This window comes from Amphibalanus amphitrite, unplaced genomic scaffold (genome assembly GCF_019059575.1).
Source record: "Amphibalanus amphitrite isolate SeventyFive unplaced genomic scaffold, NRLGWU_Aamphi_draft 001729F_arrow, whole genome shotgun sequence".
Taxonomy (NCBI): Eukaryota; Metazoa; Arthropoda; class Thecostraca; order Balanomorpha; family Balanidae; genus Amphibalanus; species Amphibalanus amphitrite.
This window is the reverse complement of record NW_024883222.1, coordinates 6,805-16,779: the sequence shown is the minus strand read 5'-3', so window position 1 is coordinate 16,779 and position 9,975 is coordinate 6,805. Positions and strand designations below refer to the sequence as shown.

Sequence of the window (9,975 nt, the reverse complement as noted above, 5' to 3'; positions counted from 1 at the left end):
TTATAAACACAGCCCACCTGATATTTTGAAGCATTTTCCTCCATGAGCACGCTCAACTAAGGCAAATCAACATGAACTCCTTTATAATTGGTAACCAATTTCAATCATTCATTCGTGCTCCGAATAGAATTTACGAAGGATATGCTAGGGAGCCGTTTCTTTGAATTGTTTGTTTTGTTAGCCTGGGCTCTTTCGGTCTGACAAGACCATTGCAGAGGTGGAGGGATGCTAGCAGGGGCGCGGGAACTACTTTCCGACTGGGGGGCACACCATAATAGAGATTAACCTAGGGTACCCCCAAATCTAGTTTTCTCACCGGTTTTAGGCCACTTATTTTTCACCCCTCGGCTTTTTCAACAAAAAAAGAAAACATTTGCAAAAAAAGTGTGGTATTCCGTCTCAAAGCTGTGGGGGCACCGCCCCCACGGCCCCAGAGTTGGGGGGGGCAAGCTGCCCCCACTGCCCCCCCCCCCGGCTCCCGCGCCTATGGATGCTAGGAATTTGGGGGGAAGCATTGGTCTGGGCGGGCACCCTGGTGACCCTTCGGGGCTAAGTCATTCATGAGGACAGGCCACCCAGCCCCCCCCCCCCCCCCCGCGACACTCACCGCACCCGGCTACGGGCCATGCATGCTCGTGGGGTGGAGCTACCCGCATGGGACAACGTTGCCGTCCAGCCCGAAGCAGGGGCTTGAGGCGTGGAGGAGAAGGATTCAACTATCATGAGCAAGGAAATGATGGAACGGAAGGTTTCTTCGTTTCCAACCTCAGCTAACATTGAGTACCTATTGGTTTCGCGCTTTATTGGCTCATTTTCAATGATCTGCAAACAAATGTTTGAAACAAATATGCCTAGAGCCATTCGCAATTGACGGCGATTGGAAAGTTTCACTGTCTCATAGCCTAATATGCACAAAAATAATAGCGACATTTGCCTACACCTACACGTCTCATTATTTAGCTCTCAGATACCTACGTGCGTCAACACCACTGTAACAAGCGCCTATAGGTATGCCGCCCGCAATAATTGCGGTCAATATCCAATGAAACAATTGTTTTCATCCCATCACTTTCATCAAACCTCCTCAAGATACAGCGAGCGTTCCTTCACTCCACACGGCACACGCCCTGCCGCCGCGCTGCTGCGCCGCCGGCCGCGCGGGTGCTGCGGTGCAGTATATCTTCAGGCGTCTGACGTCAGCGCCATCTATTGAGCGATTGACAAGTTAATGAGCTGATATGGCACGGCGGCGATTGGGTATAAATGCCGCTGATGTAGGACGTAGCCATCATCGTTTGAACTGAATGAAATGTGATGCGTTGGTCGTTGTTATTGCTATCTGTGCAGTTTTGAATGCACAATGTGTCTCCTTATTCCTTTTTGTCGGACTTGGAATGACCAGCACGGTGAAAGGTGCAAGATGCAATTAAAGATCCAAATTGCCGTCGTCCATCCCTCAGGGCTCAGCCTCAGTGAATATCAGTTGTCGGTAAATGTGCGCTTACGCACATTTCGGAAAAAAAAAACTACCTGAAACACAACATCGATTTTGAATAGGTATTAGAAGACCTGGCTATATCTGTCGATCCTTTCAGCTATGTTGGTTTACCTGTTATCACATTGGACCATACCTATTACAGGCCAATATTTTTTGCACATCAACATATTTATTTTCTATAATTTTCATCCTATCGAAAATCTGAAAAAAAAAAATTCATTAGCTCTTTTTATCCTACATTAGCCCTCGTGTAGGAACCATTACAAATGCGATGCTAAAGCTAAAAATTATGTTTATAACAATGATTGTCGTAGAACCTTATTTTGCATCGATATCGACCGAATGCGATATCTTTCTGGCGTCCCTTCGGCCGACCAAATTTTCCTATGGACACAAGGTGTTCAATTGCTGAAGCCAAGGTTACCTACTGAAAGTTTTTCCTGAAAGTTGTTATACCAGACAAATGAAAAAAGGCTCTGGCGAGCCCTCGCCAGATGAAGATCAATATCCTGGCTATAACCCCTGGGACTAAGCCCGATATCTCACTGGCACAATCACCAAACTCCCCACCATCTGGCGTCGCCGCTCCTGCTCCGTCGGTCATCGTCCGTCGGTGGGTGCGCCGCGGTGACATAGCCCGCGGACGGGGTGGCTGCCAAGACGTCCTCAGTCGCCGTCCCCGTCCCGTCAGGTCAGACACCGGGGGCCGGGTCAGGGTCGGTGTGACCGTCAGCTGATCGGGAAGGGTGGGATTGTTCATCGTGAGTGGGCGAGTTGGTCAGTTAGCTGATAATGGGGGTGCTGTTTGTTCATCAGTTGGCGGTTTGAGGATGGAGTGCGTTCTGGGAACAGACCACCTATCAGGTCAATGATGAGAGGTTGGAGGGAGTGCAGGGTTTGTTCCTGTACTGGTTGGAAGACTGTATTGTCTGGTCCTATATCTGTTTGAGATGGAGGATGGGGAGGAGGGGGGGGGGGGGGGGGGGTAGGGCAGCCTGTCAGCCGACTGAGAAGGGACGACGGCCCGACTGTCAGAGGGTTGGTGATAAAAGTGAACTTCCCGGGGGGGGGGGGGGAGGAGAGGGTGCCGACGGAGGGCGGCGAAAACCACGACCTTCGAGGGGACAGCGGCTTATTATAGCTGAGCTTTCGATCGATCAGTTTTTATACTTAGTTACGTCCTAAATAAACGCACTAATGAAGGGCATTTTTGGCTTATTCGGTTCTTCATCACACCCATCCGGATAGGAAAACTGTAATATCTTAGCGTTGGCTGCATTTTATAATGGATGGATCACCAAAATAACCGAAACTGCATCGCGACCTCTGTCAATAACCTCAGACTTCCGTCAGGAACAAATGACGAGCGCTTATGCGACTCAAGAGGACTAGTACAGTCACAGTGTATAGAAGAGTATTGTTTGAATCATCCGGAAGAAGACAGCTGTATTGGACATGAAACTGCCGCCCCTGTCTGGGGCGTAATGACATGAAATATGGCGCAATAACGGCAATGATGCAATGTAACGAACGCAACATGCAATACAATGTCGCGAACAAATGACGCGAAGAGTAAACACAACTGTCGACTAAAACAAACGGCCCGTCAATGTTGGCACATCTCTGAGTTCGCCAAATTACATGACAGCTGTAACTACCGGCAAAACAGCACATACACATTCCAACGACATATATCACACATTATGGCACACATTTCAATCACAGCACACATTTTGGCACTTGGCCGACCGGTAATGGCACGGGCAGCGGCAGTATGGACCGGTAGTGTCACGTACGAACGGTTGGGACCTTATCCGAAACAGCGGCACTCATTAATGGCCCGCCTCTGTGCCGTGTCGTGCGCAGTGATCTGCCCATGTTCACCCAACGGGCCCAGCAGCAGTGTGATAAACACTCATCCGGACCTGAGGACCGGGCTGCGAGCGGCGGCTGTTGGTATTGGCCGCCGTTGACCCGGCCCGCTCCGAACCCAAAACACCGCCCCCGCTCCTCGGCCAGTTAGAGGAAGCGCCGATCACAGACCAGGCTGACCGAAACATCAACGGAACTCAGCCACTTAAAACTAACCGGCATCCCACTTCTTAACTCACAGCCAGAATGTTTCCATTGGTCCCGAGCATTCCTTTTGCAGTCAAAACGTCCCTTTGTATGCCTCTGTAGACCAGAGCCACAGTCATCTGACCTTTTTCGCGGAAGCTCGCCACTGAGCTACGACCGAAGTCCACCCCACCTCCCGGCTCCACCCCGCCTCAGTACATCCCGATGCTGTTGGCGGTGAACTGTACGTTGGCCTCCTGCTGGAGGGCCTCCTTGTCGCGCAGCCGGTACTGCAGCAGCGTGTGCTCCACCACGCCGATACGCACGTCCATGCCCTGCACCTCCTGTTTGACGCGGTTGAGCGCCTTCCGTATGTTGACCAGCGGCGTGCCGTCGGTCATGCTGGTGCCGCGCTCCTCAAGCTCCTGTTTGACCGACTCCAGCTCGTCGGTGAGCTGCGCCAGCTGCCGAGAGCGCTCCACCACACCGCCGCTCACCGACTTGTACTGCTCCTGTGAGCTGGGAGACGGGGGTACGGGTCAGAGGTCAGAGGGTACGAGACACATGTACTGAGGTCACAGGACACGAGACACATGTACTGAGGTCACAGGACACGAGACACATGTACTGAGGTCACAGGACACGAGACACATGTACCGAGTCCCATGCACAGGGCACAGAACAGGTGTTCTGTGGCGGGCAGCCCTTGTCGGGAGGTCACAGGGCACGGGGCAGATGAGTCAACCGACTGCGGCTGCGGGTCAATGTTTCTTGCGAGTAGTTGACAATTTATGTAACGGTAATTCAAACATTATGAGAATCCGCGATAATTTATATTTGGGCGACTATGAATAAAACTATATCTAAATAACATTTCTTTATTTGCTTATTTTAAAATAAACCATAGAAAGTCGATAGGAATTCACCAAATTTAAGGATACCGGAATATTTTCAAAATTTAGAGGTAGAAACGAAAATTGCGCAATGCAGCGCAGAGTCTCTCCGTACCTGAGCCGATCCTCGATGAGCAGTTTGAAGTCTCCGAGTGTGCGCTCCATCTGCGAGTTGAGGTACTTTTCCCTGTTGGTGATTTTGTCCAGTGTGCCGCTGACCTCTGTGTGCAGTTTGTCGAGCAGCGCCTGCGTGTCGCTCAGCGAGTCGTCTATGGCGCGCCGGTACTGGTGCATCTGGTCCAGGTGGTTGCGCCAGTCGCGCGTGTCCGAGTCGATCTGGACGCGCAGCTGCGGCAGCACGCGCTCCATCTCCAGCCGCCACTCCTCCGTGTTGGTGGTCGACTCGAGAATCTCGTCCGGCTTCTGCACGTCCAGCTGCAGGTTCAGGCCCTGGATGGAGAGGTTCTTGAGGTCCTCCAAGTTGAGGACGGCGCCCTCCTCCTCCTCCTCCTCTGACGAGGAGGACTCCTCGGCCACCTTTTCGGTGGTGATCTCGGCCTCGTCCTCCTCCTCGTCCGCCTCGCCCGGCTGCGGCACCTGGGGCTTCTTCCACTGGAAGTTGCGCGCCGTCATGGCCAGGTCGGCCAGCCGGTCGGCCACGTAGATCACCTGCTCGCCGCAGCCCTGCTTCAGCTTGCTGGGCGGGAAGTCGACGTGCATCTCCAGCTGCCGGCAGTGCTCCAGGATGGTGGAGACGGTGACGTTCGGGTCGTCCGACTCCTGCGGCTGCTCCATGGAGCGGCCGATCTTGCGCAGCAGCCACGCCACCAGCGAGGTGAAAATGTAAAACTGCTCGCCCACATTGAACGAGAACACAAAGTAGTGCCGGTTCAGCGGCTTCATCTTGAGCGAGCGGCAAAAGTCGCGCTCGTAGTCGAGCAGCTTGAGTTTGTCAGCCAGGTCGTCCATGACGACGTAGGCCATGTAGGCCATGCCGGGCCCGTCGTCGACCTCCTCGGTGCCCTGGACCATGACCGAGTAGCGGCGGTCCTCCTCGCGGCCCCTCTTACGCGGGTCGTCGGGCGCCTCCTCGCCGCCCTCCACCACCTCCTCATCACCGATGTCCTTGTTCTTGTGCTTCTTCTCCTTCTTGTGTTTGTGCTCTTTGCCTTCAGCATCCCCGTCATCCTTCTTCTTTTTCTCCTTCTTCTCCTTTTTCTCTTTCTTTTCCTTTTTCTCTTTCTTCTTTTTCTCCTTTTTGTCGTCGCCCATGGTTACGGTTGTACGTTACACCTAGTTGAGAGGAGAGCTTTATGTCAACATCGCGAATATAATTAACCACAGTGTGAAATCGCTTTAGTTAGGAACCGCATTTCGCATTCTGCGGGCCATTCGGCGAAAAAAGTCGCATCATGTCAGTGGCTCAAGTAGACATTCGAGATAACGAAGACTCGACTGGCTATGGTAATATGAGACGGACTTATGGGCGTGCAATGTATCATATATGTACTTTAATTGTATTGCGTGGGAATTATGCTGGTATTGCGAGATTGAATTTGAGATTTAACTCATGTAGGTAATCAGTCTTTCCCGTCGTAATTATACGAGTGTCAAGCATGGTTGATTTCGCAACACGGAATTACCACGAAGCAAACTTTGTACAAAGACAAAATTTAAACGGGTTTCTGCACTCCTTTAATTTGTTCGTCCTAGAATAATGTCGATGAATGGCGCATTTCAGACGCACAAACAAATTGTCATCTGCTACATATAACTAATTCAATATTTTCGCAATGCATACCTATGTAAAAATTTGTTAAATAGCTCGGGAGCACTATCCTTTGTCATAAAAACGGTTTAATTTAAAACATTTTTATTGCGAAACCGTATGAAAGAAACCCAAGTATGATATATGAGCTTGCTGCCAGCGCTTCATGAAGCTGCCATCTGTCGAATGAGCTGCTCCACCGTCTCGACAAATCCGGGGAACGCGGCGTCCATGATGTGCAGTCGGATGGCCTCCTCCATCTCCTCAGTGGACATGCTGGCCGCGGTGGCGGAGTAGGCCGCCGGCAGGTGGGACGTCTGGGGCTCCAGAATGGCCGCCGCCAGCTCCCCGAGAGCCACGTCTCCCCGCAGCACCACCACCTCTCCGCCCTCGGCACCGCCGCCGGCCGACTCCTTCCGCGCCACCTCCAGCCGCTCGCCGTCCCTGACGTGGATCTTCTTCGAGATCTCGTAAACGCAGTCGGCCGCCTCTCTCCTGTGCACGAACTTCACCCGAAAGCGGCGAAACTGGTCGCCGATCCGCTGCAGGAAGAGCACGTGCTTATCGCGGTAGACGGCACGGAAGGCCTGCTGGTCAGAGCTGATGCTGAGAGCCTCCAGCTCGCGCGAGCCGGCCGAGATGACCAGGAAGCCCACCTCCAGCAGGCTGAGCTTCAGCGGCTGCTGGCCGGCGGCCGTGCCGCAGTCGTCCCACGCCTCGGCCGACGTCAGCCGCGCGTAGGTCGCCAGCCTGTACTCCCTCATGGTCGGCGAGATGCGAGGTCTGGTAGCTGAAAATGGAGACGGAGCGTTGGTCACCGCCTGTCAGGTCGTCTTGCACAGCCAGTGATGCATGATATTCAGACGCACGTTATGGTGGTCACCAAGTTCCTGTTTGCATTGTGGGATTTATCTTGCTACCTAAAATGTTTTTGTACTTATGCACACCGCAGGAACATACGGTAAACATAAGACTTAGACGGTATCGTGCTTGAGTGGGAGGCGGCTGACTTCTTGAAGACTGACACATTCGCGCGGTCACGTAACCACACCCAGTACATCTTACGAAAAACGATTAAACTTATGCATTGTCGACCTTTCATGGCACAACTTTGGGCGATTCCATGAATCCCGAGGAATGTATTGTATGCATGCAGGTATATCCCGTATATCCTCGTCACTGATGGCTGCAGAGCTCCTATCGTGAAACACCCACAAAATACCTCGAGATAACCGATGAAGATATAATGCCCTTCGCGACGTCATGCTCATTGTTTGGCCGGAGTAATTGGCGCTGAACTGCAATAGCGTCTTTGTTGAGGCTCCCCCAAGTTCTAAATTAAACCCGGACAAACGGCCGAAATCGTCGGCAGATAAAAGATGGGGCAAATGAATAGTGCTAGGTCTTCGAAGTTCACACCATGAGCCGTTCATTTTTCCATAACTGCCTCGATATGTATAATCACAGTCAACAGTGTACCTATATACCTAAGATATAACCGCGTGGCGCGTCTCGACCAACGCTCGACAGAGCAAAATATGCACATACCTCCCTCAACTTGCCTCTATATTGACATGTCGGTAACAAGGTCGCATAGCTTGAGCTAGTCGGGAAACTGAAAAAGCGTTATAATCGCACTGCCATACAATCACCCTTTTTTAAAACCCGCGCCGGTCGGGGGGGGGGGGGGGTGTTTGAACCCCCCGCGGTTTTTCGCAGATATCTAAAAAGGCATACCTGTTCATGCATCTTTTCCACACACGTTGTGAAAATTTCAGACCCAGGGCTCTCAAGGTCAGGTCACCAGGTTAGGTCAAGTGACCTCACGTCAGAAAAGGTTTCAATCCTCGTCATAGCTACACCGACTGAACGATCGCCTTGAAAATTTCAGCGATTGATAAGAGTAACAGTATGTTCAAAATGCATATCTCGGAATTTTGATATCGGTGACCTAAGGTCAGGTCAATTTTGCGACCTCTCCATTATAAGTCAATGAGAGAAAATTGAAATGCGCCTCTTTTGGACGAATGATGTTCAAAACCCTCACAAACATGGGTTCATAGGTAAACATGACACACTGAATCGGAAAAAATGCACCTGTGACCCCTCTGTGTGCCGCTGAGGTCATCTCAGGTCATGAACGGTCACCAGCAGTTTTTTTGGCCATAACTTTTGATAAAGACGTGCTAGAGCGATAAAAACACGTCAGATGTATTCAGCTCGACGATACAGATCGACTGAAATGCATCATGACCCCTTCCGGTCAGGTCATTACCTTGACCTGAGGTCAAATTTTCAAAATGACCTTTCAAGGTCAACAAATAGTTCCTTCGACTCGTCTCGACGAGAGGAACACGATGCTGCCAAAAGTAATGTCCAAGCTCTCTTGAGTCAAACGTTATTGACGAAAAACCATTTTCGTGAAAAATGTTATTTTTACAGTTTTTGCCCTCTGGAGGCTAAACCGTTGACCTGAGGTCAAATCTGAGAACAATTTTCAGAAAGGTCTGTAAAAGGGCTATCGAATGCGCTTTTCCGCGGCGCTGTAGCTCTATTAGTTCCCGAGTTAGCCGTTGGCAGTTTCCAAAATTGTTGAAATGTACTAGGGACATTTGACCTTTGATGACCTCTGGCGACCTGACCTTCGACCTGACCCAAAAAAATGACCGAAGTGTTTTCGTCCTTATTTTGACTCTCTTTCGGATGCCGCTTACCGCGCGACGCTACATGGCCCAGGAGCCGAGTTAGACGGGGGGGGGGGGGGGGGTCAGACCCCCCCCCCCACGGCCCGGCGCAGAGGTCGCGGAGCACCGGCCCGGTGCGAGTTAACTTTGCAGCTAAGCGAACGATTCCGAGGCTGTGCATATGCTATGCGCTATAATTGCAAGAGAAAGCTGGCATTTTTTGTGAACATCAGCCCATGTAACAATATAAGTGAGATGTAAATTACAATTCGATCTAATTAGCACCTATATCTCATTCACAAACTTGAAACCTTATAGGTATCTGCGAAACCTTATAGGTCTCTTGTTTCTTTTAGGTATCTTGATGAGTACTTGATCTTGCTTGAAACATCGCGTCTCGTCTCTGATTTGGTAGAGCTCAAGCTTACAGAATACATATCAATGCCTACTCACCTCGTTTACAGCAGTTTTAATCTCGCCTGGAACCCACAACAATTATCGATTCAAGACCCTGTATTGTAAATTCCTATTTTTGTTCCATGAATCCTTGGGGAAACTTCACACGTCTCATAACAACTGTATGTAAACAAACATGGCGGGCCTACAGGACAATTTTCTTCTTTGACAATGGATCCTCAACAAGATTACTTTACTACTCGATCCTCAATAGTCGCGTCCAGGCCCATGTCGTCCCCTATCTCTCTGCGTGTCCACTAACACGAATGACGTCACGCATGTGGGCGGAGCTATGGGCGGAGCCTAACGCACGCGGCAGTCCAAGCCGCCATATTTGAATTTATATTTTAATAGAATCTTGCCGATATTTTGGGTGAAGTCAATTTATATGGATAGCTTGGTGACAGTTTAGCTATACGAATAATAATTTATTATGGATGTGCGTATGTTCAGCTTGGAATTGCAATTAAAGTTCCACACCGCATAGATTCGAACTCGGGACCTTTGGAATACTGCGCGGGCACGCTAACCACTACACTACCACGACCGCGCGGCGGCCGGCGGCAGGGAGGCTGCGGAGACATGGGGGGACATTTTACGCTTTTATGAAAAAAGCAA

The 9,975-nt window shown here is 50.8% G+C and overlaps 2 protein-coding genes across 3 annotated transcripts; both read right to left on the bottom strand.

Annotated features, from left to right (window-relative positions):
* Positions 1 to 2,915: 2,915 nt before the first annotated feature.
* Positions 2,916 to 9,597, bottom strand: LOC122374868 (intraflagellar transport protein 57 homolog). Of its 2 annotated transcripts, none has more exons than XM_043353888.1 (3): positions 9,355 to 9,597; positions 4,565 to 5,742; positions 2,916 to 4,075 (listed from the first exon to the last, which is right to left on the bottom strand). In XM_043353888.1, the coding sequence occupies exons 2-3, from the start codon at positions 5,719 to 5,721 to the stop codon at positions 3,769 to 3,771; spliced, it is 1,464 nt and encodes a 487-aa protein (XP_043209823.1). In that variant the 5' UTR covers positions 5,722 to 5,742; positions 9,355 to 9,597; the 3' UTR covers positions 2,916 to 3,768. The 2 variants fall into 2 exon arrangements, with proteins under 2 accessions (XP_043209823.1, XP_043209824.1); XM_043353889.1 differs by having other exon boundaries at positions 4,565 to 7,007; positions 9,355 to 9,498.
* Positions 6,382 to 6,981, bottom strand: LOC122374871 (meiotic recombination protein REC114-like). The gene has a single exon (XM_043353910.1). The coding sequence runs from the start codon at positions 6,979 to 6,981 to the stop codon at positions 6,382 to 6,384; it is 600 nt and encodes a 199-aa protein (XP_043209845.1).
* Positions 9,598 to 9,975: the final 378 nt, after the last annotated feature.

Bases quoted from the DNA above. Each gene is read 5' to 3' on its own strand.
- LOC122374868 (XM_043353888.1), bottom strand. From the start codon at position 5,721: ATGGGCGACGACAAAAAGGAGAAAAAGAAGAAAGAGAAAAAGGAAAAG. The intron at 4,076-4,564 runs GTACGGAGAGAC...CCCGTCTCCCAG, and splicing joins CTCATCGAGGATCGGCTCAG to CTCACAGGAGCAGTACAAGT.
- LOC122374871 (XM_043353910.1), bottom strand. From the start codon at position 6,981: ATGAGGGAGTACAGGCTGGCGACCTACGCGCGGCTGACGTCGGCCGAG.